This window comes from Myotis daubentonii, chromosome 10 (genome assembly GCF_963259705.1).
Source record: "Myotis daubentonii chromosome 10, mMyoDau2.1, whole genome shotgun sequence".
Lineage (NCBI taxonomy): Eukaryota > Metazoa > Chordata > Mammalia > Chiroptera > Vespertilionidae > Myotis > Myotis daubentonii.
In genome coordinates, this window is record NC_081849.1 from 80,512,558 (window position 1) to 80,538,858 (window position 26,301).

Below are 26,301 nucleotides of genomic sequence, written 5' to 3' on the forward strand. Positions count from 1 at the left end.
GGGGTCGCCTAAGACCATCCTGCATATCAGATATTTACATTATGATTCATAACAGTAGCAACATTACAGTTATGAAGTAGCAATGAAAATAATTTCATGGTTGGGTCACAACATGAGGAACTGTATTTAAAGGGCCAGAAGGTTGAGAACCAGTTTTAGGTCTTTTGGGCTCTCTCCAAGATTTTGTAATTCTCATGAAATCACATTTCTTCTGTTTCCCAGGGGGAAATATACTTCTTAAAATTGCATGGGAAATAAGATTTTTTTAAGCAAAAATTTTTTGATATAATTCAAATGATGTGTAGTGGCTTTGGGCCATTCATTGTTTGTCACAGGAATGGGAGTTCAAAATGTATGTTTCTGATGTATAAAATGTGTTTTTGAATAGTTTCTCAGCTTAACTATTTTTGGAAATGGAACGAAGTTTTGTCCATTCATATGTGCTACCTTAGTATGCATTAAGTGAAAGAATATGACACTAAATTTTATGTAGAGAGTTGTCAATCCCCTGCTCATTGCAGGCTGAAGTTCTAGGCAGTCTGATACATGAATAAGGGCCTGTCTTATATGGGTAGTCCCTGGATTTCCTTTTTTCCTGGAGTAATTATGAGTTGTTCCAGCAATGTATTTTCATTGCCCTCTCCCCACCCCCAACCTCACCCCAGCGTTAATTTTTTGTTTCAGCTATTGTTGCTTCTTTTTCTTTGTTCAGTGGTAGATAATTGCTATTATAACCACTAGTATCCCAGCACTTCTTTAGAGAGTATGTCTGTCAACTAAGTAAAGTAGTTCCAATGTATTTAAATTAGCATTTGGGGTGTGAAGAATCTGCTTTTCCAAACTTAAAATTCAGTTATATTAAATATTGTGTATTTCAGACTTAAACCATTGGATATTGAGTTTATGAAGCGTTTGCATGAAAAAGTGAACATCATCCCACTTATTGCCAAAGCAGACACACTCACACCAGAGGAGTGCCAACAGTTTAAAAAACAGGTAGGCTGAATGCGCTTAACTCCTGGCTTTTTCATACCATTCATGTAATTCGTAGTTTTTCACATTTTCAGTCTAATGTGTTACAGTGTATTTCTCTTGCTACTTTTCCATATGGTTGTTTGTGCTGTATTACAAGTAACTCTTGAAAATAATCCTCTGCCTTAGTTTTCTCCTGAAAGCTCTTCTCTGTTATCGTGGTGCCTTTATCCTTTGTCGCTTAAGGCTATTTTAGACGTTTCTGTATAGCTTTCAATAGCATCCCCACACACTTTAGAATTATTTTCATGAATTTCCAAGAACATTACTTTTTGAAAGAATATGATTATGTTTTCCCCCTCATTTTGTCATGGTGCTTTCCCAATAAAACAGTCAAATTTCTTCTGTAATGGGTGTATTTATTTCAGTGCCTTGATAGCACTGTTTGTCATTTTACTCAGAAAAAAATTTTTGGAATACAGTGGTACCTGATAATTTCTTTAATTTTTAATTTTCTATAAAAGTTGAACACTTTTTAAGTCAGGAGTTTATTTTTTCCTCATTGTATTTGGTTTGTACGTATGTTTTATGAAATGTAGGGTCAATTTCTGGTTTGTACATATATTTTATGAAATGTAGAGTCAATTTCTGGAATTACTCATCTATTCCAGTAGCTATTTTTAAATTTTAGGCCAATGTTCTGTCTTTTAAATTGCAGCTGTTTTGTATAATATTTTAAAATAGATCTTAGAGTTAATTATATCTTATTTTCCTTATAGTTCTCTTTGTAACGAGAAACCTTATTTTTTCACCTTTTTCAATATAAATTTGAGGATATCTTAAACCTGTTACAAAACAAAAACCTGCTGAATTTTGCTTGTTAAAGCTATTTAGATTTTGAGACTGTTTCAATACATTTTTACTATATTTGGCATTTCTATCACTCTCATTTTTACTTTATAATGTGCTATTTCTAAATTAAAATACTAATCATATGCATTTCTTCCCTTTGTCTTGATTTTAATGTATCTTGATTTGGAATGTGCTATTTCTAAGTTCAAATACTAATCATATACATTTCTTCCCCTCTGTCTTGATTTTAATGTATCTTGATTTGGAACAGTAGTACTAAGAACTTAAAAAAGATGAGCAAGCAATGATCTCTTCTTCCAAATCAGTTGCATTGTAGTGGTTGTACAATTTTTTTTTTCATATGCTTAAAAATAATAGTTCTTAACCCAGTGTGCCTATCAAGCTCATCTGGAGAACTTTTTCAAAATGAGTTATTGGCTTGTATCTCTACCAATTGGTTCAGTAGATTAAGGTGGGGCTTTAGCTTCGGTATTTTGAAGATGTTTATTCAGGTCCTTTAAATACACAACCTCTGCTCTTAGAGCCAGCTTTTAGTGTTTCTTTTTTTCTTCTAGTCATGCATTTGACACATTATTATTTAGTTCATGTTTTTTTCCATGTAGATACATAACCTCAATTGTAAAACGTGTGGTTCTGTTTTTGTGTGTGTGTTGTTTTTTTCCCAGTGGCAATTTTATTTCCTCTTAGTATAGTAACCATCTAACACATTTTGTTTAGGATCCTTTTACTGCTGCTGGGGACCCTTGGCAGTGAGAATAGCACTGAAATACCAGTACAGGTAGGGAGCTAGCTAGTTCTAGGTATGTTAGTGGTTTGTTGTGAATTCGAATAGGGCCAGTAGTTGAACAATATTTGGATATCTATATTTTGTTTAGAATTTAGAATAATTTTGGACAAGATAATTTAATTTGAAGTGGGTTATTTCTGATGTTATTAAGTTATCTTTCTCTTTTTTGCATTCTCCTCATTAATACCTTCGCTTCATTATTTCCAGAGCATATTTTCTCCTTGTGCTTGCCCAATCTTGTATCTGTTCTTCCTTGGTTTGTGTTTATGCACATTTACATGCAAGGATATGTTCTGATGGTGTAGAATTTTTTCTACTGAAGCCAGTACTGTATTTAGTTTTACTTACCTTAGCCAAAGTCTTCTAAAAATTTTAGGTGAGTTTAAGCATTGTTGATTCAGCTGAATAAAACAGTTGGAGAGAGCTTTATCTAGAGAAAGAATCTCAGTCATCCTATATAATAAAAGCCTAATATGCAAATCGGCCGAACAGCAGAATGACTGGTGGAATGACTGGTTGCTGTGACATGCACTGACCACCAGGGGGCAGATGCTCATGCAGGAGCTGCCCCAGCCCACAGGCCCCAGGCCAGCCAAGGTGGGTGCCAGTGGGGGCTCCCCCAATCACCACACTGGTCTCCCCACAGATAGGCCTTGATCGCCAGCCAGGCCTAGGGCCCCTACCCATGCACGAATTTCATGCAGTGGGCCTCTAGTTGTAAATAAATGACCTACAGCCAATATAGTAGCAATCAACTAGAGAAAGCCCTTTCTGGAATCTCACCTCATGTTTAGACTCTTTTGGAATTATAACCACATTACTTTAACACTTCTGAAGTAATTGCATTTCAGCAGTGGTAAAGACCAGCATAGTACTTTGTTTTTAGATGACAGTTTTTACATTATTGAAAAACAATCAAGGACCTAAAGCTGAGGGCTCATAGGAATTTAAGATGAGTATAATAAAAATAAAGTTAATGTACTCATTATGTGTGGTGCTCTTTTGCTAATTTCCTCTTCCATTTTAGATAATGAAAGAAATCCAAGAACATAAAATTAAAATATATGAATTTCCAGAGACAGATGATGAAGAAGAAAATAAGCTTGTTAAAAAGATAAAGGTAGGTTCATTCCCATACATATATTAAAATGTTTTGGGGCCTTAAAAAACACTATAATATCCTCAACAATATCAGTTGGGAGATTATTCATTGTTGACTTCAACTTTGCAATTAACTCTGTTTGGTGACTATTATATGTAATAAGGCATTGTGTGGAATAGAGGGATGAATAATATAATTCCAATCTTCATGTGGTTTTCAATTAACTGGTTTCATAAGATTTCCCTCCTCAAAACCAGGTAATGAGAAGTGAGAGGATTTGTTTTTAAACACTGCTATGCTCAATCTTTGTTTTAACAGCCAGACAAAATATGTTCGCTTTTGTTCTTTTATAAAAACTAACCAAAAATCTATACCAACATAATTTTTTGTATTTTTAATTTATAGTGGTTTCCTAAGTACCCTGGACCTAAAAAGGTTTTTATAAATGGCATTATGTAAGCACATAATTATCTTGGAATAATGAAATACTTTACCAATAAAGAATTTCTGAGTTTTTATAAAAATAGCCATATATTTTATATATTCTTATATACTCTGGGAGCTACAAGAAATTTGAAAGACTATTCTGATCTGGTCTGGATGAATACAGATGTGGGCCCCAGATTTGGACTTCCAGATGTATAGTCTAGCGAGTGTAATGTTTCCTGCTTCCAGGGCTGTTAGGGTCGCTTTGTGATCAGGTAGGCGGGCTAGTCACAAGCCTCATTTTTCCCCTCAATTTGCCAATATATTTTTTTTACCCTTTTTAGTTTTTCAATATGGGACAGCTTCTTTTTGGAATGATTTTTTTACAAATAATTTTATCAGTACCTGCTTTAGTATTCTAAAATTTTTAGAGAAAATATGTTATTCATTGTTTACATTGCTAAGAATACCATGATATGGCAGTTTACTAAATAGTAATTAAATGCCCTATGAAAGTGAATATAGAAACTATCAAGGTAATTTTTTTACCAGTCTGTTCTTGAGTAATATAACTTTTATTCTTGACCTGTGAGGACTACAGAGATGTATTTGAACAAGAATACTTTGTTTTATAGGACCGTTTACCTCTTGCTGTGGTAGGTAGTAATACTATCATTGAAGTTAATGGCAAAAGGGTCAGAGGAAGGCAGTATCCTTGGGGTGTTGCTGAAGGTAAGGTTTTCTTTAGTGAATGACTTTCTGTAAGAGCTCAAAAAAGTGATAAAAATTTGTATTTATAGTAAGTAGTATAATATGATCACTGTATTGATATATTTTAGATTGTCAGAGTTAGTTGTGAATTGTTTTATTTAGTCTCATTTTCTCAAACATTCCAGTTTCTCAGATCTTGTGTCCTCCTAAGTCAGGCAGATGTGTGTTAAACCCTAACACATACTCAGAAGTCACTTGTCAGTGCGCCACCCTCCCACCTCTGCCCCATCATTAGGTCTATTCTGTTTTGTTGTTTGAACACATGAGAACAGTGCAGGGTTCTTTACCTGGGATCCAAACGTTGCCTCTGAGGAATTTAATACCCTTTCTGAAATTGAAAACAGTTTTGGGGAAAAGGCCTCTCTCACTTTTATCTGAGTCTCAGTTGGGTCTAGGATCTTCAAAAATGAGTGAGAACAACTTTCATAAGCCCAGTGAGAGCATTCACAGTCTCCTTTCCTCAGACAGAAGCTCCCTCTTTAGGCATCTTATCTTCAGCAGGGATCGTTACCAAGAGATCCTCTACTCATTTTGTAAAGAGTTTTAAACATCAATAAAATCTTAGCTATAGTATCAACTCTCAGAAGTCCACTGGCAAAAAGATGCGTTTCCCTAAGTTTGTATTTATTATTACTAGTTTAACCTAATAGAAAGATTTAAGTCTTCTGTGTTACAGTAACTTGGAACAAAGATTGAGTCATGATTATTATTTTTTTAAATATATATTTTATTGATTTTTTTACAGAGAGGAAGAGAGAGGGATAGAGAGTTAAAAACATCGATGAGAGAGAAACATCGATCAGCTGCCTCCTGCACACCCCCTACTGGGGATGTGCCCACAACCAAGGTACATGCCCTTGACTGGAATCGAACCTGGGACCTTTCAGTCCGCAGGCCGACGCTCTATCCACTGAGCCAAACCGGTTAGGGCGAGTCATGATTATTTTATCTACTTGTTACTACTATGAAAAATTCTGTAATTTTTAGGGTATTGTTCCAAGTTACTGTCCTTATCAGTGGCTTCCCCCACCAATGAACTATACTCGTTCCCAGCCCTTCACCCAGATGACCTGCAGTTGCTAAGCAGAGGCTTTAGAGCTTGTACAACCCTTGAAATCTGCGATGAAGAATTTACTTAATATCTCTAGTTTTAGTGGTTTCTCCCCACTAAATATGTCCCTGTAAGTTATAAGGGGGTTTCTAAAGACATTCCTCTTTTACTCTCCCACCACTAAACTTTTAAAATGCATTTTATCATGGAGTAAACGTATTCTCTACCCGTAAAGGAAAAGATATGATCTCCCTTTCAACTTTGCAAAAGTTGCTCTGAAGAGCTCATTTTGTTAGATGTATATATTTGATCACTGAAGATTAAACCACAGTAAAGCAGCATTACACTGTGCTTGCCAGGCATGCCCTTAGGTTAAGTATTGTGTTACCGTGTTAACCCTGAAGGATAGCACTTTCACAGGTCCTGCCCAGGCAGTGGGGCCAGGATTTGGTAGCTGGTGCTGAAAGAAAACCCTTGAGTGCATCTTTTTCCTGGGACTGTGCCAGTGGTAGCTGTCACTCAATGGCACAGAGAAAAACAAATCCTTAGTGAAAAATTTATCTAAGCTATTTTGCATATTCTTTTATTGTTGTTACCCCCACTTTTCTGTGAGATTTTCTTTGAAAAGCTTGCAGTTAATGGAAATAATACATGTGGTCTATTTCTTTTATAGTTGAAAATGGTGAACATTGTGATTTCACAATTCTAAGAAATATGTTGATAAGGTAAGTGTAAGTAATGATGAAAACAGGCTTTTTCTTTCCCTAAATAAAGTTAGACTTGGACAGATTTGTTTTGCCTTCCATAAATGTAGCTAGTTTAAACTGGTGTCTCATTCTAGCACTAAAGTAAGTAGTGCATGGAGACAACTTGGATTATTTCACCAGGATTTTAAAGTCATTCACAAAAATACAAAATAAGCTGTGTGGCTAGGAATGTATAGGAAAAAAGTCTATCATTGTATTTTCAGTTGAGGTTTTAACACTGAAAGAGGTATGGAAAGTTGAAAAAAAAACTTTTGCTTTTTTTTTTTTTTAATGCGAAAAGCTTGGGAAAAGTGGAAGGGAAGGCTAGGTTTTGAAGGCATGTTTCTTGTAAAAGGGAGCTTATAGTTGAAGAGGTTATGTGGTGTCACCTATAAGATACACTGGTGTCAAAAATTGAGTGACAGCCAAGGAGAGACTGTAATGAGATAGAGTGCCTTGATTCAAAGGCTGAGAAGAGAGCTCCCACAGCAATGGAACTCTAAGTTTGGAAAATCAGTGACAAGTTAGCATGAGCTATTTATTCTCAACCACTGGCTTTGCTTGGAATAAGCTGCCTGGCTTTACTGAAGTGGAGAGGGATAGAGCTTTAGGTGTAACTATGGTGGCCAGAGAGAGGATAAAGTCATCAAAGAGCAGAGTATAAAGAGAAAGGAGACATGGAAAACCAGACTTAGAGCCAGGGCCAGTAAACTCTCAGAGAATTGCATAGGAATGTCAGTAGGAATTAAATCAGTAATTTAACATCACATTCTAATCACAAAGGGGGGAGTGATAGTAAATGTTTCATGGATATTGGGAAGAATAAAAACGGAGTACACCTTTGTCTGTCTCCCAGAAGGGAGTTTTGGTAAAGTGGTGGAGTGGTGAGGAAGGGAGGATCGAATGATACAGAGACCTCCACACCACACACATCCAAGAAACTGCATTTGTGGAAGGAAATCATGCAGCAGCTCAGGGTGTCTTCAGCATTTCGAATCATTAAGGAATGATGACATTGTGTGATGTATTGTGCAGTTTATTTTACATGTATTGATTTTACATATTATGGAAATGCTACAAGCAAACATTCATTTAGCCAAGATACCACATTCGTCGGGCAGTTTGAAATAAACAAATTTAAATTCCCTACTTTAAATTCATCTTGATATGTGATCTAAAGTGTCCCTGTGAGTTTATTACCTTAGTAAAAATTCATGTTAATACTGCTAAAAGAAAAGGAATTCTTTCAGGTTTTATGAGCATCCGTAGAAGCTAATCTACTTTCCCTTCTCTAGTAAAATACATACAGCAGATCCTTGAATAATGTCATTTTGTTCAATGCTGTTTTGTTATGATGTTGAGAAGCCATAGGAACTTAACTCTTGTTTATATCGTTTAGCCTGGAAAGTTGCAGAACCTACCAATGATGTTAAGGGAGGACTTACTGTAGTGTAAAAGTAAATACTCTTATGTGGAAATGTCATCTTTAGTAAGTGCTTTGAGGGGATTTATGGCTCTTAAATTCTCATTTGGAACCTAAATTTCCATTGGTGTCAAGTTAGTGCATGTATCTTGCTCTGCTTTTTAATAAAAGCAAACTCTTGATCTGTTCCTTACTTATGACAGAACACATATGCAGGACTTGAAAGACGTCACTAATAATGTACACTATGAGAACTACCGAAGCAGAAAATTGGCAGCTGTGACTTATAATGGAGTTGATAATAACAAGAATAAAGGGCAGCTTACTAAGTAAGTATACATCAGAAAAGGTATTATGTCGTATATAATTATATTGTTTTATTTTCATCAAGTATCTCCTGGCTACTCAATAGAAAACTGGGATGTTACTTATGCACAACAGCAGAATTTTATGTTAAACTTTGTTTTGGCAGTTTTATATTTTATTATTCAATTGTTGAAGGAAGTGTTGTTACCTTGTTTTTAAGAGAAAGAACCTTTCATTCTCTTGGTCATTTGCCATTTTTATAATCTGTGTACCACACAGTTAATAGATCCACAATTAGAAATTAAACAGCTCCTTTAGAAAATACTTCCTTTTTTTTTAAAAGGAAAGAGAAAAGTTACTATTAAGATCTCTTAACCCATAATGCTTGTAAGATAAGCATCTAATTGTCTCTTTAAAAAGACTTCCCATAGAGCTTCTACCTTTTATTATGTCTTCTTTAAATAAGACTTTTTGATAGCAGAGTTTTCACTAACAGATTATGTAGAAACAAGGGACAGAACCAAACTAAAAGAATACTTAGATGACTCTGGTCGTGGTTACCTTCTCTGCTTTCTCTGTTCCTGTTGTGTATTTACACGGAGTAAATTGGCTGGGTTTGGATTTCTTGGAGCGGTGTGAGTGACTACCCAGTGTGTAGCTTCACCTACTTAGTGCAGATATCAGGCTGCATGGTTTTGTGATGGGATGGGGAAAGAGGTGTGTGAAGACATGGTGAGTTAACCTGGGTAGTTCTTGGTAACAATGTCTGTGCCCTTTTTTTTCCTTAAACTTGGAATTACTGAAGATCCTAAGTATTATAAAGACTATGTTAACTGTAGTATGTACATTTGTAGCCAGGTGTTATCTACCATTCAAGGGTAATCTGAAGGACCATCTGTATAAATAATGAGAAAGGCAAGTTTTCACAGTAGCCATTACTGTGTTTTATAGTGTCCAGCATCCCTCATAATGGAACAAAAAGAAAATGTTCCTTTTTTCTTTTTTAGTTATGTCTCCACATGGCCTTTACATTCCAGAAGAAAGCACACAAAGCAGTTCTCTTTTAAAACCTGTGTTTATTTTCTTCCATATTTTCTTAATGCTATTTGGGTCATAGTCCCTAATTTCTTATTTAACTTTGAATTTCTTATGTTATTAGCATGCTTCTTTGAGAAACTTTAGTGATCAATTTCTTGGTTTTCTGGTTTCAAGGATCTTGTGAGTGTGATTTTTAAAAAGGTAAATTTCTGGGTTCAATCATTTAGCAAGTGATTCTGTTTCGGTAGATGGGGGATGGGCCTGAGTTTATATTTTTAACTAGAGGCCTGTTGCACGAAAAGATTCGTGCAATAGGCCTTCCCTTCCCCTGGCTGCCGGCACCGGTTTTCCTCCGGCACCCGGGACCCAGGCCTTCCCGCCTTCGCTGCTCGGATCAGAGCCATCCTCAAGCCTTCGCTGCTCTGGCCGGCCAGAGCCGCCTTCAGTCTTCGCTCTGCTGCTTCGTGCCTACGTATACAAATTAACCTCCATTTTGGTTGGCAGTTAATTTGCATATCTCGCTGGTTAGCTGATGGGAGGTGTAGCGAAGGTATGGTCAATTACCATGTTTGTCTATTATTAGTTTTTAAAATAAGCACCCTGAGTGATTCTGATATAGGTGATTAGTAATTCATGCTTTGCAAAACATTGACTTCTAGGAAAAATTGATTTGGTTAATATTTTTAACAATTTTTAAATATTTAAAATACAATTTTTAAATACTTAAAATATTTGAGGTAAGGTTCAACACATGAGAAAAGGCAAGACTTTTATTTATTTTAGCAAAATTATCAACTTTATCACAAAAAATGTAAGGATTGTTAATCATTATTGTTAGTAAATGTTAATAAAATCCTATCCATTTTATTTTATTTTAATATATCCTTTAAAAGGCCATTCAATTATTTATATTTTTGTTTTATTGAATTTTTCAATTACAGTTCACAATCAACATTATTTTATATTAGTTTCAGGTATACAGCATAATAATTTTGACAATCATGTAACTTATGAAGTGATCCAATCCTATTTTATTTTATTTTTTAATACATTTTTATTGATTTCAGAGAATCAGAAGAAGAAGAGAGAGAGAGAGAGAGAGAGAGAGAGAGAGAGAGAGAGAGAGAGAGAGACATCAGTGATGAGAGAGAAACATTGATCAGCTACCTCCTGCATGCCCCACAGTGGGGATCGAGCCCACAACTCAGGCCTGTGCCTGACATGTAATTGAACCATGACCTCCTGGTTCATAGGTTGACACTCAACCACTGAGCCACTCCTGCTGGGCTCCTAATTTCTTTTAAATGCATTTCACTAGCTTAAATGTTTTATAACTGTTTAAAGAAAAACATAGGTAAATCCGCTTATAATTTTATATGTTAAAGGGAAATGTGCTATCTACGTATTTTTCATTAAATGTATGCGCTTAATGTTTAATTTTCTTCTTTTAAACATTTGTTCATGTCCTAAAAATAAGGAATTGTTTGTTTCCATATTTCAAATACAAGGCTTTTAAAGTAGTACTGGGATATTTTTTTGTTAGTTGCAGGTAAGGTGTAATTCAGAGAAAAATAGTAAAACTTACAACAGTGTTGTTAAAAATTCTTCTGCATATACAGGATTCCGGTGTGGATTACTTGAGTTAAATTATACCCCAGGTGAAAACATTAAAAGTAGAATTCTATTGGAAATGTATTTCTTCCAACTGGAGAATGGCTGACATTAGAATAGATATTGATCTGCTATGTTAACTTAGGTTTTTACTGCTTTATTGAATAACACGTACTGAATCTTACAGAAGTCACTTGGAAGTTTTATCCATTGGCTTGAAAATGTTAGCAGTTTATAAAACATTCAAGTTGACTTAAGTCAATAAGCTAATTTTTTAAAAGTTAGATATTAGGTAGTAAATTAAATTGATTCATCTTATATTTAATTTTCTGAGACAGTTTTGGGAGGACTGTAGAATTTATGGAACCTGGATTAAAAATAAAAATATTTGGCTTGTATGTCTGAAATGTCTTTTTCTGTTATGTTAATGGTCCAAGCCAGTGGTCGGCAAACTGCGGCCCAGCAAACCACAGCTCGCAAGCCACATGTGGCTCTTTGGCCCCTTCAGCGTGGCTCTTCCACAAAGTACCTAGACCAATTATATTTTGGACAGACTTAAAAACAAAATTTAGATATCATGTTGTACACCTTATACTTACACAGTGTTTTTGTTTTTTTAAGATTTTTAATTGATTTTTAGAGAGAGGGAAACATCGATGTGAGAGCAAAACATCATTTGGCTGCTTCCTGCTGTGACTCTCTTATTGGACATGTGAAAGGATGAGTCATCTGGTGGCTTTTAGGAGTTAGAGCCCCTTAAAGAGAACTCTAGAAAAAGCCAAGTTATATCTTTGGGGATTTAGTGTGATATTCAAGTTATGTCATAGCCTTTCTTTAAAAAAAAAAATCTTCAAGCCTTTTTATTTCTTTGGTTGAGTTCTTTTAAATTTCTCTGACAAGTTTGTTTGTAATTTTTAATATATCTGAGTGTGAAAAAGAGTTTCCCATTAAGAAGTAGGCAGGTAATGTAATGTGTGTGTTTTTTCTAGCCATCTAATAAAAAAGGTTTTATTTGAAAAAAATGTTATGACAAGTAATCCTTTTTCCCGTGTTTTCTACATAGTAAGCATAATTTCGTATTACTTCTAAATACCACTTTAGTAAAGATGACCAGAAGTAGGGTGGCAATTTATTTAAAAATTAAAGAGATTTGAAAGATCATTTTGACTAGTGAGAGGTGTTAAAAATTCCATTTTTAAATATATGTGACCATTTTGTAAATATAATACTGGAAGATCAAATTATTTTGGTCAGGAGTCATATTTTTGCAAGGTGAAATATTTAAAATATCTCAAATGTGAAATAATACAAATTTCTTTTGAAAGTACGCATATTTAAATAGGTTTAGAAATTTGAGCAGGCTATAAGAAGATAATTGCACAGTGTATTTATATTTATAATTTGGGATAGTAAGTACTAACAGAATTTTGGAAAAGAAATAAAATCACATTAACAAATTTTGCCATAAACTTTTATTTTTGGGCACATACTTTATTTAATTATAAAATCTATGAATTTGCCTTTAATCACTGCTTTCTGGTGTGGTTCACTTTACATATGCTAAGTTTCTGTATTTTTTGTTCTTTTAGATATGACACATATGAAGGCATGTAAGTGGCTATTTGTTTTTCCAAAGACAGCAGGTCTAGTATGTAGGGATTTTTAATATATAAATTTTTACCTTAAAAGCAAATTTCAAAACATTATAGCATATTTCTCTGCTATAAAAGTGTTATATTTTCTCCCAGAGTTAATTAAATAAGAATCTATATAAGTGTTTACTCTTGGTAAACTGATAGTCTTTTTACATACAAATTATGCTATGAATTCTTTAAATTTATATGAATTGCCTATTTCCTCCCAGGGATAAAATTAAAAAGAGCATTCTATAGATAGGTTTTTATAAGTAGGAATATATATATATATTTAACTTTAAAATCACAATTCTATCTGAATTTTAAATTTTTAAATATATTTACAGTCTTGAATATTTGTTTTCAAATCACAGCAATATTATATAATCTAAGTTGCTTAAACATATTCAGTTATTAAGACTGTCACTTCAAAAATAGTTATTTGATTGTTTCTTTTCTAGACTAAAAGATTTTAGGAGGTGGAAGAAGTGAGGTTATTGATATACACCCTTTTTGAAAATCTGACAGCAGCTTTGGACCCTCTTACCAGAAAAATGCCCCCGTGTGCGTGTGCAACACACATTTGGCATGTAATTTGTTGTTAGTCCTCACCTGAGGATATTTTTCCATTGATTTTTAGAGAGAGTGGAAGGGAGGGGTAGAGACAGAGAGATACATCAGTTGTTTGCCTCTCCCAAGCACCCAGCTGAGAGGATTAAGTCTACAGCCCAGGTATGTGCCCTTGCCTGGAATCGAATCCGAGACCCTTCAGTCCGTGGGCCAATGCTCTATCCACTGAGCCAGACCGGCTAAGGCCGCCATGTCATTGAGGGTATTCATTTGCTCTGTGCCCGAGAGATGTGATGCCATAACATAAGAAACATATTATTAAAAAGGACCTCATCAGCCTCTAGTGAAATAATAATGGCATTTACACTTAAAATTTTATTATTTGTTGACCTCACTTTTTGAATGCAGGTTCTTTTTTTTTTTTTTTTTTAATATATTTTATTGATTTTTTTACAGAGAGGAAGGGAGAGAGATAGAGAGTTAGAAACATCGATGAGAGAGAAACATCGATCAGCTGCCTCGTGCACATCTCCCACTGGGGATGTGCCCGCAACCAAGGTACATGCCCTTGACCGGAATCGAACCCGGGACCCTTCAGTCCGCAGGCCAACGCTCTGTCCACTGAGCCAAACCGGTTTCGGCTGAATGCAGGTTCTTATTCTAAGTTAATGTTTGGCTTAGTTTCATTTTCAGGACTTCGGTTTCATTGCTTAATTGTTAAATTATACTGCAGATTTGTAAGTTTTCTTTTAGTGAAGAAATCTCCTTTCGTCAAATAACATTTTATTCTAATTGACACTAACTGCAAAAACAGCTCATCTTGATCACAGCTGTATATCACATTTTTGTCCTTCCTGTTTTGCTAAGAAAAAGCAGTCACCTATATTCCGTCCTGTTGCTCTTTTTCAGTATTTTCTGTTTAGCTCTCTTGTCCTCCTTGATAGAGAAGAGTGCTGTAAGGGTCAGAAATAGGCAGCCTCCTAAGGAGAGAATCAGCATGTTCATAGTGTCAGGTCAGGATTAGTAACTACTCTTAGAGTTATGGGTGATATTTAAGACCTGATTCTCTTTTTCAGCCATGATTTAATTTTTAAATCACTTTTTGAAATAAAACTCACCAATTTAAAATGTAAAATTCAATGGTCAGAGCCTGTTTTTGTGGAGGCCAAGTCAACATGTTTTAGCAATAGAGAGAAGAGCCTGCCTCTTCAGTTGTCCCAGTGTTTTTGAATAGTGGTCAGAGCTCCTCAAAGCCACAGAGCTCACTTTGCTCTCCTCGCTGGGGCTGTAGTAGGTTACCGATACTTCGGCATTCTTTCGATTCTATAAATATCCTAGTCTTTACATTAAACTCATTTGTGTTATTTTTCAACATAAGAATTTTGAACAAAATTGTGCAGAGATTTTAAGCGTGTGAACTTGAATGTCAGTGGAATACTAAACTACGTTTGTTTATGCTTGTGTCTATTTTCTGACATACTAAAATAATTATTAAGATAATTATTTGCTTCGGATTCTCTCTGTGTGTGTATTTGTTTTTATCACTATTGTTATCAATCTTGAAAAATTAAGAAATGAAATATTTGTGTTAGGTGGAATAAATTTTCAAGAGCATCAAAGTTACCAAAGTGGACTAAAAATGCTCTGCATGTCTAAATGAAGAGTGGTGTAGTATTGACTGGTGGTCATTTCCAGCACATCATTTCAGTTACCAAAATAAGTTTGAATTATTGTTAACAGTATAATTATGATGTCAGTAGTTATCTTAGAGATTGTAATACTTGGAGATTTGTAGAACTAAAAGTATTCTACATATATTATTAACTCAGTTCCTTTTTTCATGTTTTAATCTTGTTTAAAGAAAGTACAAAATGAAATAATTTTCTTCTAGTTTCCCATTCTGTGAATGTATTTTGAAATGTTTCCTTTTCATTTTCCTTCTACACTTTATTTAATAGGTTGTCTTTAGGTTAGATATGCACTAGGTTTAGAGAAACATCCTACTAACAGTTGCCTTTGTTTTTTAGATCTATTTTCATAATAATTACTTACTAGAGATTTAAGTTTAGGTAAGAAATTTTGTGGAAGTTCTAGATTATAAATATTAAAATTTATAAAGAATTTTTAATGCATTTATGGAACTTCAGATCTGTGTTCAATGTTATTTACATGGTGTCAGAATAATTGAAAAATCATTTGAAACTTATTTTCAAGAAACAGAAAGCAGAGATTTTCGTAATGCCATACAGTATCTCATTTGTTTTGATCACTCAGTTTTGTGTTAACTTTTTATTTCTGGATGTGTAATGATTATTCTTCATGTTCATAACAGGAGCCCTCTAGCACAAATGGAAGAAGAAAGAAGGGAGCATGTAGCTAAGATGAAGAAGATGGAGATGGAGATGGAGCAGGTGTTTGAGATGAAGGTCAAAGAAAAAGTTCAGAAACTGAAGGACTCTGAAGCTGAGGTAATCAAACTAATAGTTCCACTTCTTATGACACACTTCCTTTTCAGAATAATATTGTTCATAAAATTCAAAGATAATAGAACTTTTATAAATGTTTTTCCAAATTGAATATAATACTCTAATGTAATAAAATGGAGAAATAAAAGCAAGCACTATGTTTCTATAAAATATATACTTCATTATGTAAGTGGACATAGTATATTTGGTAGAAAGACATAATAGAGTAGTTATAATGAGTAAGTTATGAGAAATGAAATTATAAGCCATTCCATATATTTAGAATAAGAAAAGTAATTGTCAGAGTTTTGAGAAATTTAACTTACTCTTTTGAAGGATGAAACCTTTCTTAGTATTAAAGGGCCTACCTGTAAAGAGATCTGGGCCAAATTTCCCCTAATACTGTATGTAAGCCATATCTCCCTGCTTTTTCCCCACTAATGTCAGCTTTCTGAACCTTGAATTAGGAGACAGGTTCAAATCCTGGTTTTCTGCCACTTTCTGGATAATGACCATGGCATAGGACTTAAACTTGTAGTCTGTTGCTTATCTATGCAGTGGGAGGGAACATTGGCGTCTTCCCTCATGAGCTTCCTACATGTTTGTGAGTAATGAAAAATGAGATAGGATGTGTCTGCTGTTAGAAAGTGTGCTACACACCATAAGTTTGTAGCACTTTCCCCCATTTCTCAAGATTATTCTCATGGGCCTCTGTTTGGGGAGGTCACAAGTCCTATAGGAAGAGGAATCCTAGTGCTTTCCAGATGGTGCTCTGTATTTATAGCACAAGAACTCAGTGCTCACACTCTTAACATTAGGATGGATGAAACACACTTTTGCTCCTGAGTTCTTAACCACTTTTATATGTCGTGCTGTGATTTAGCTCCAACGGCGCCATGAGCAAATGAAAAAGAATTTGGAAGCACAGCACAAAGAATTAGAGGAAAAACGCCGTCAGTTTGAAGATGAGAAAGCCAACTGGGAAGCCCAGCAGCGTATTTTAGAACAACAGAACTCTTCAAGGTAACTAACTCCCAAGAAATGTCTAGTAATGTTTTAAAGAATTATTTTCCTATTTATTAAAAAAAATTAGGATAGCATTTTAAAAGACATCACCCCTTATGCATCCTAAGCACAATTATTTTAATGGACAAATATTTTTATATAGATGAATATAATCTAATATAATGACAATTTTTTTCACTACAAACATTTTGCATGATTTAACAGTCATCATAACTAAATTAGTAGGTTCATGACATTCTGCCCAGTTGACTCACCATAATGAGTTTCTTACCTTCTCGCTCCAATTATTGGACTAATGGTTGTGTTCAGTTTTTAGTAAGCATAGAAAACACTGATCTAAAGATCTTTTATGCAGTCAGAGGGATGTTTTAATTGTGTTGAAATTATTTATTTAGGTAAAATTCTTAAGATAAAATTTTGGGTGCATTAATTCCTATTGCAGTTAACACGTTTTGCAGTCTTTATTAAAAATTCAGTAATATTTGTACCTTGGCTTTTTCTTCCCGCCTCATTAGTCCCATTTAAAACTGAATAAGTTGAAGTGTTGTAATGATTCTACAATTTACCCTCACTGCTAAATGTTTTTAAGATGAGACATTTGTTCAATTAACTTTTTCTCCAAGGAGGAGGAAAATATATTTGTGAAAGCAAATGCATTTTAGAATACAAATGGCTATAGGAGAAAAGGATACCCTATTAGATATTGGTTGATTTTTTAAAATTTGCACTATTTTGAGAATTGTTCTCATATATTGAAAATTGGTTTTTATCATATGTTTACTGTATTTATTTGTCAAATATTTGATTGCCTAAGAAAATACTATTATGGACTAGCATTGTCCTCCTTGTTTACTCTATTAATTTTTCAAATGAAAAAGTAGTGTTTGAAAATCCAACACAGTTGTAGTTGGGCTAGTTATTGTTACCATTTGTTGTTTATAATGTAGTCAATCATGTTGATTATTTTCTTTAATCATTTAGAACCTTGGAAAAGAACAAGAAGAAAGGGAAGATCTTTTAAACCCTCCATTGACCACCAGTTACGTATTAGTTGCCAATATGCCAGCTTGGACATCAGTGTTTGTTGGATCCGTTTGACCAATTTGCACCAGTTTTATTCTTAATGATGGATTTAACAGCATGACAAAAATTATTATTATTTTTTTGTTCTTGATGGAGATTCAGATGCCTTGAATTGTCTAGGGTGTTGTGTACTTAGAAACTAACAGCTCTAAGTACCTTTCCTACATTTTCTTTTTTTATTAAACAGATGTCTTCAATTTAATGCAAGAAAACATTTTACTATTGTACAATCATGTTCTGGTGGTTTGACTGTTTACAGGATATTCCAAAATAAAAGGACTCTGAAAGGTTTTCACTGAGGATAAATTGCCATAATATGATGCAAACTATGCTTCTCTATAATAATTACAATACAAAGGTTCCATCCAATGCAGCATATACAATAATGTAATTTAGTCTAACACAGTTGACCCTATTTTTTGACACTTCCATTGTTTAAAAATACACATGGAAAAAAAAAAACCTATATGCTTACAATGCACCTAGAGCTTTTTTATAACAGCCTTTTTTTGTTCGTTTGTTTATTTTGGATTCTTTAAATATATATTATTCTCATTTAGTGCCCTCTTTAGCCAGAGTCTCATTACTGCTTCATTTTTGTAATAACATTTAATTTAGGTATTTTCCATATATTGGCCCTGCTAAAATAGAATATAGCATCTTTCATATGGTAGGAACCAACAAGGAAACTTTCCTTTAATTCCCTTTTTACATTTTATGGTAAGTAGCAGGGGAAAAATGCATTTATAGATCATTTCTAGGCAAAATTGTGGAGCTAACGACCAACCTCTTTCTACCCATGTGCAGCCTCTTTATTTTACTAGAAATGGGAATCATGGCCTCTTGAAAAGAAAAAAAAGTCACCATTCTGCATTTAGCTGTATTCATATATTGCATTTCTGTATTTTTTTGTTTGTATTGTAAAAAAGTCACATAATAAACAATGTTGTGATGTAATAGAGTGTGGGTCTGAACTGTTCTGCAGTTGATGTACAAGACGAGTATATTTTGGGAAGAAACTTTTCTACTTGAATTTGTCAGCTCCACAATTGCAGCGCGTCTTTTGTCTGTTTGTTTCACTTAGAATGTATATGTGTTGCGTTTCTTTTTATTGAAGTACTGCTGTTCTAGAAACAGGTTCTCATGGTTACCGTTTTGAAAGTCTGTATTGTGATAAGGCATCTCTATTCTACCACCATGACAACTTCCACGGTCTCCATCCATGTCATGCCTCAGGTGTTCTTCAATCTGGTGGAGGAGCGATGCAGCTTTCCGGGGCCTTTTGATTGACTTCAGGCTCTTCAAGCATATGAAGGGCTGTTTTTGCCATAGGCTTGTGAAAACTGCTGTATTGTTTGTGATACTGTAACATTCAGGTGAGCATGGGGAAAGGCCAGCAGACAGCAGCGCTGGTCCCCTTGGTCAGAAGCATCCTCTCTAGTTGAAGTAGCTAATGAACCACTGCCTTGCTCATTATTGGGTTGACCGAGTAAGCGCAAGTCCCGGTGCAGTTAGGGCAGCACGTGGCAGGGTTTTACTGCCACCCAGTGGGATGAGGTCTGATTGTTTCATTGTCAAGTTCACAGGCAGCAGGGGAAGCTGACAGTGAATTAGATCTGGCTTATCTCTGTGTAGCGCAGTGTGTGATCTTGGGAGCTGAGGAGACACGGGCTTCTGCCTTTGGGCCATTAGCTTGTCAGACCTTCACATTCTGACTCCCTGTACCTTTCATGCCTTTAAAATCCTCTTGGAGAAACTGACCTAAGAATATGGAACTCGGGATAGTAGGTGAGAAAGAAGAGGAAAGGGAAAGGTGTGGGTAAGGCAGCAAGAGTGGAGGAGAGTTTGGCACTCCCTCAAGGCTCAGCAAATTAGCACATCCCACTCGGGAAGCCGTTGATGTGGATTTGTAAATAGTCTTAAATCTCCATGGATGCCCTGTGTGGACTGCTGTGTGTCCTCCCTGCCACTCAGGTAAATTGAAATCCTCTCTAATAAAAGGCTTGGCAAAGTAAACAAAAGTCAATGTATTTCATTCAGGTTGTTTTCCCTGCTCCTTGGGGAATAATAGTAACTGCCCATCTGTTGAATGCTCACTGTTGGGGGCAGTGAGCTAGTTTATGTGCATCCTCTTCACTTAATCCTCAGTAGAACCAGATGCCAGCGCCATCCTCTCTCAGCGTGGAAGCAGGTTCAGTGACTTCTCCAGGAGACAGGTGGTGACTGGTGGAGCTGCTGTTTGAACCGGGCTTGGTGACCCAGGGACCATGTGCCTCTGTCACATGCTAAGGACCACCTGTCATCCAGGTTCCAACCCCAGCTCTGTGGGAACTGGGCCTCCGACATCCCTTCAGAACATTCATTCCTTCAGCTATAAAACGGCCACATATCCCTTGCTGTTTGGGGTGCAGATTACTTCTGACTGCACGTGCAGAGGTATCTGGACTCCAAATTACCATGCGCGCGCGCACGCTTGTGTGTGTGTGTGTGTGTGTGTGTGTGTGTGTGTGTGTGTGTCTCCTCTCAAGGATATTTTTCCCATTGATTTTTTGAGAGAGAGAATGGAAAGGGGAGAGAGAGAGAAACATCAATTGGTTACCTTCCACACATGCCCTGACTGTGGCCCAGGGTCAAATCTGCAGTCCAGGTGCATGCCCTTGACCATGAATGGAACCTGTGACCCTTCGGTGCTGGGCCGACACTAACTGAGCAACACTGGCCAGGGCTCGAAATTACCTTTGAATGTTGTGTAGGTGGCACAGTGGGGCCAGCGCAGGTCAGGTGAATTGCTTTCCCAGTTTTAGGGGATGGTGTGTTTTCAGGACGTTTGCATGGTGCTGCGACTTGCTGAGTCCCCTGTGTATGCACAGATGCTGGTTGGAGTTACTGACTGAGGTGTGTTTCAACAAAAGGGCACACCATAGAAAAAAGGTAGCTTTGGGGAGAAGTGGGCTTTTCTATGGTGCTAGTAATCCTATATAATAAAAACCTAATATGCTAAGTGTCTGATCGTCTGGTCATCCATTCAACCAATCAAAGTGTAATATGCTAATGATACGCTAAGGCCGCTCAAACGCTCACTATGACATGCACTGACCACCAGGAGGCAGACGGCCAGTCGCTATGATGTGCACTGGCCACCAGGGGTCAGACGGCCAGTCGCTATGATGTGCACTGGCCACCAGGGGTCAGACGGCCAGTCGCTATGATGTGCACTGGCCACCAGGGGTCAGACGGCCAGTCACTATGATGTGCACTGGCCACCAGGGGGCAGATGCTCCGACAAGTAGGTTAGTTTGCTGCTGGGGTCCAGCCAATCAGGACTGAGCAAGACGGGCCAGACATGCCCTGGAACCCTCCTGCAGTCCCTTCCCAGCCCCGATTGTGCATTGGTGGGGTCCCTCGGCCTGGCCTGCGCCCTTTCGCAATCTGGGATCCATCGGGATGTCGGAGAGCCGGTTTTTGGCCCGATCCCGCAGGCCAGGCTGAGGGACCCCACTGGTGCACGAATTCGTGCACCGGGCCTCTAGTGGGAGTTATAAAATACGCTATTCTTTGCAAATAATGCTGAGGTGGTTTATCTGAGTGTCTGCAATGAAAACATTGCTGCCTTTCAAGCGAATCTGGTTCCCATGATTTGGGGTCAATCCACAGGATGTTCAAAGTGAAGTGTCAGCTGTTTTCAGCAGAGACCGGCCGGCAATTTCCTGCATTCTTTAGGAGCCTTTCAAAGCTTCCTGGGAAGAATGAAGACTATTCTTGGCCTGAGCCTTTGCCCCATGGGGTGCTGGGCCCTGCCAAACCGCCTTGTACTAGCAAAGGAGGGTCAAGTGAAAGGAGACCTTGTTCTGGGCCAGGCTCCCACTGGGTGGCCTGAACCCCTTGGCCACACACAACCACTATTTGGGATGCAGTGTTTGTGGACCTGCCGAAATCTAATGCCACTCGGGCCTTCGGAAAGCCTCTGGGATGGGGAAGGGGAGCAGCTGACATGAGAACGGACGTCTGTGAAGATGTGGTGTAAGATGGGGACTGACGGGGTGGGGGGTGGGGGGGGGGGGAGACTGCCCAGAAATGTCTGTTTTCTCTCTCCCAAGGGAGTGGGGGCTGCTTAGCTTCCTGGCATCTAAGTGTGTTGCAAGGAGCAGTTCACCTGGATATTTACCAGGAAACAATCAAACCACAGAATCCTGTGGGCGAAGGGCTGGCTCGCCCAGGGTGGACGGCCGAGCTAACCTGGTCTAGTGGGGCCCCATTTCCCCGTTGTCTTTGAACTTCAGTGGTCTCTTTCATATTTAAACACATGCTCCACTGGATTACAGGCCCAGAAAAGTTTCCTGTGTCTTGGATAAGCCAGCAATTTAAGCAACTTGGCAAGTGCTGGGTGCCCTGGCTTACTGCGCTGGGAGTGGGAGCTCTCCCCCTTACTCTGCATAAATCCAGGGATACAGATGGGAGGGTAGTCGGGGAGCCGTGGATATTTGTCCTAGGGACACACCCCACGTGATTACACAAATCTGTGGCTCTGTGTGGTTTACTCTCAGAACAGTTGAAACGAACACCTCAGGAACACAGTTCTGTCACTCAGGCACCAAAATAAAATCCTTCGGCCTGCACGCCGCTGGGTACACTGCTCTCGGAACTGAGGTTGGCCTTTTCTCGAACCCCCACCTCATTTGAGCCTAATCAGACCCCACCCCTCCCAGCCAGGCGCTTGGGAATGGGGCGAGGCCGCTGGGCCCCCTCACACTGACCTCCCCCGGGTGGGGCTGGCCCAGTTACAGATCGCATCCTGAGGAGACGGGCTTTCTCTCCAGCTTGTACTGGGAGGCCTGGTGGACGCGTCCTGCCAAATGCGAACATTTCAGCAGGATCCAAACTGGCAGGAATACCTGGTCATCAAGGGAGAGAGCGCTCACTTGGAAATCGGAGGGAAGGGAACAGAAGTCAGGAACGTGCAGCCACAAGCATCCGTGGGTACCTGCTGTGTGCCCAGGGGCTCCCACTGACGCCATTTTAACGCATTGGTTTTGGGGAACAAGCAGACTACAGTCAACACCGGGTGGTTGTATCACTTTTCTGTTCATTAGCCATTGCCGCATGCACCTGGGAATCCGCAGCCACCTGTTCAGGGATGAACAGGCCCAGGGTGGTGGCCAGGCCTGGCCCCTGGGCTGGTGGAGGCGGCTCCCCTGCGCCCCCTGGCGGCTGCCCAGCCCCCTCCCACCTCCTGGGGTGCAGTGGAGACGGATCCATGGGGCATCCCTGCCTCCCACGGGGTGCCCTTCCAGCGTCATTGCCTGGCGGGTGGCCGGTGGCCCTTGGGGGAGAAGGGGACGGCATCCCCATGCAGACTGCGACCCTAGGCAGGGAGGTGGCTTTCCTGGGGGCTTAGTGAGCACCATCTGCCCACTCGGGAGTTAGATTTTATTTAGTTTCAGAAATACGTCAGGGCCTCCTATTATTTTTACTTAGAGAACAGTTTTATGAATGTTGCAAACGTAACTTAGACTTAAAACAACATCATAATCGAACACAGCAAACATTAACAGTTGGGCGGTTTCTCTCGAAGTTAAACAGAATTACCATGTGACCCAGTCACTCACGTCTGGGCCACCCATCCTACGGGCCTGTCATGACCCAAAGAAGCCAAAGCAGGGCCTTGAGCGTCCATGTTCGCACAGTGGCCTGCATAGCAGCATCACTCACAAGAGCCAGGTGGGTGGAAACAGCCCTCTTATGGGAAAGCCGGGGAAGGCAAACGTGTAGGGACAGGAAGGGCTAGACACGATTACTCCTTGAGGGAGGGGAGCGGGCAGCTGCTGCCTAAGGGGTAGAGTTTCTGTTGGGGTGTTGACAGTTTTTTTAAAGAGATGGTGGTGATGGCTGTACAACAATGTGAATGTCAATGTCACTGAACTGTACTCTTAACGGTTAAAATGGCAACTTCAGTGTTGCATAGATTTCACCTTAATATCTTTAAATAGAAAATAACATTGAGTTCCCCTCTCTACCCACCTCCCCGCGGCCGGGCAGTGGCGTGACAGCTGGAAGGGCAGGGCTGGAGGGAAGGCGGACGCACCAGGAGCTCGAGGCAGCTCCCTCTGCAGCCAGGGCCAGGGAGGGCCCTACCCTCGCTCTCCCTGGAGCACCATTTGGTGAGTCACACCCTCTCCGTGATCCTCCATTCGCTGTCCTGTGGGCTCAGACCCGGGCCTGGGCTGGTCTGGCTTTAGTAGGCCGGCCCGCAGCTCCCCCAGGACAGGGCGTGACAGCGACTGTTCTAGAGCCCAGGTCAGCGCTGCAGGAGGGAGGCACTGCCGGCTCCCAGGGCCCCTCTCTCACCTCCAGGGACCTCTCCCTCCCCACCTCTGCCCCTCTGAGAGCCCCCTCTCCCTCTCCCTATTCCTGTCCCTCTCTCAGAGGCTGCAGGCCCTGGTTCCAGCACTCTGGCCCCCACCCCCAGCCCCATCAGCACTGCCCCACAGGCTCCTCACACTTCTGCTCATGTCACCCAAAAGTGGGGCGGGCCAAAGCGGGAAGCTTTCACAGGTGCCCGCTCTCCGGAAGTCGAGGGCTCCTAGGAAACCCCCCTGAAGCCAAATCAGGGGAAGCCAAGGCGTTCCCTTAGGGCACATCTTGCTAACGGACACCCCGATAAGGGAGAAAAAGCTGGGTGCTCGCAGACATAGCTCAGAGCTCTGGCAGCTGGACCGAGAGGCTGGGTGTGGCTCCGCGGAGGGAGTGGCAGGCCCTTGCCAGCCCGTGCCCCCTGCTGCGACACACACTGATGTGTTCACATGTCCCTGTTGGTACAAGCACAGCCCCTTGGGGTTTCTTCCCATGAGGCGAACAGGTGCTTCTGTAGGTCTTTCCTAAAACCAGTGGCGGCACAGGAACCTGCATTTTAAAAAGACCTCACGTTACATATCATGGGAAAGAGGATTTTGTTGGAATCTGGGGTTTTGTTGCCCCTGTTTAGTTTAAAATTTATTTTCTTTTGAATTGGATGGATGGATGGTGGGGTGCTAGGCTTTAAGGGTTTTCAGCCCCTCGGAATCTTGACCTGGTGCTACCCAGCCTGCCTGGTGGGGGGGCTCCCCCCAGACCCTCACTACTCTCCAGGCCCCTGAACAGCACAGGGAGGCCAGGCTGGGCCGGGGAGGAGAGGGACAGGCGTGGAGGGCACCGCAGGCTCCACCAGGGGAGTGTGCGCCCTGTGGGCGGGACTGAGCCAGCCCGGGCCCAGTGGACATGTTCAGGAGGCCAGGACTGGGTGGGGGAGAAGCTAGGGTCTGAGCACAGGGAAGGGATCACCCTATTGGTGCCCATTTGGGGCAAAGATCAAGAGCAATAGGGCATCGCCCCCTGGTGGCTGGGGAGGGAGGCACCAGCTCCTAGAGCAGTGGTCCTCAACCTTCCTAATGCCGCGACCCTTTAATACAGTTCCTCATGTGGTGGTGACCCCCAACCATAACATTATTTTCATTGCTACTTCATAACCGTAATTTTACTACTGTTATGAATTGTAATGTAAATATCTGATATGCAGGATGTATTTTCATTGTTACAAATTGAACATAATTAAAGCATAGTGATTAATCACAAAAACAATATGTAATTATATATGTGTTCTCCGATGGCCTTAGGTGATCCCTGTGAGAGAACTGCTGTCCTAGAGCATCAGGCTGACGGGTAGTCGTGGGCACTGGGGTGAGGGTGCTGTGACCTCACCATGTTCTGGGTGGATGGGGGACCATCTGGAAGAGGTTGGACAGATATTCAGGTGCTCCCCCTGGAGGTGCGACCGCACAGCGGGCCCTCGCCGGTTATTTTGGCCGCTGGGAAAACCTGCTGGCATTGCCTGGCAGGTGGCCTGGCTGTGGGAATGGCATGTGGCTGGAGGCCTGCCTGCCCCCACCTTGTGCCCTGCCCAGGTCTTAGAAGAAGGGAGGAGACAAGTGCTGCCTTGGAACCCCCACTTCCCTTGCGAGTGCTGGGAGCACAACTCCCAGTGGGCACCAGGGGGCAGCACTGCCCCGGCATCAGGCTCCTTCCACTGGCTTCAGTGGCTGCCCAGGCACTAAGCTCCTGGCGAGGCCTGAGTATTCACGGGGCCCTTTCCACTCTCCAGAGTGTCCCATCGCCGAGTAACAGAAATGACACGTCCTCTGCGCAGTGGAGCTTGAATCTGCTGCGAGCTCAGCAGCCTGAACATGTGCAGTTTCTCCCTTCCTTCCTTCCTTCCTTCCTTCCTTCCTTCCTCCCTTCCTTCCTTCCTTCCTTTTTTTTTTTTTAGTTCTGGGAAGTCTCTGATCTACTCTATTCTTAGAAGGTTGGCAGAAAGCACGGGGATTTCCATGGCCCCATCACGAATCCTAACCGGTTGCTTTACAACCCCCGACGGTGGTTATAAA

At 39.8% G+C, this 26,301-nt stretch overlaps 1 protein-coding gene and 1 non-coding gene across 5 annotated transcripts in view; both read left to right on the forward strand.

Annotated features, from left to right (window-relative positions):
- SEPTIN7 (septin 7) overlaps positions 1-18,841 on the forward strand; it is a 59,358-nt gene extending 40,517 nt beyond the window's left edge. For 3 of the 4 annotated variants that reach the window (XM_059655846.1, XM_059655847.1, XM_059655844.1), the window contains exons 6-14: positions 879-996; positions 3,660-3,752; positions 4,796-4,892; positions 6,656-6,707; positions 8,355-8,480; positions 12,696-12,716; positions 15,643-15,778; positions 16,659-16,798; positions 17,783-18,841. In XM_059655846.1, the coding sequence (XP_059511829.1) occupies positions 879-996; positions 3,660-3,752; positions 4,796-4,892; positions 6,656-6,707; positions 8,355-8,480; positions 12,696-12,716; positions 15,643-15,778; positions 16,659-16,798; positions 17,783-17,822 (823 nt within the window). In that variant the 3' untranslated portion in view covers positions 17,823-18,841. The remainder of the gene's footprint in view (positions 1-878; positions 997-3,659; positions 3,753-4,795; positions 4,893-6,655; positions 6,708-8,354; positions 8,481-12,695; positions 12,717-15,642; positions 15,779-16,658; positions 16,799-17,782) is intronic. The other variant, XM_059655845.1, reaches the window with a different exon arrangement.
- LOC132211608 (small nucleolar RNA SNORA30/SNORA37 family) lies at positions 6,388-6,515 on the forward strand. Its single transcript, XR_009447514.1, has one exon. It is a non-coding gene; the product is annotated as a small nucleolar RNA SNORA30/SNORA37 family (small nucleolar RNA).
- Positions 18,842-26,301: the final 7,460 nt, after the last annotated feature.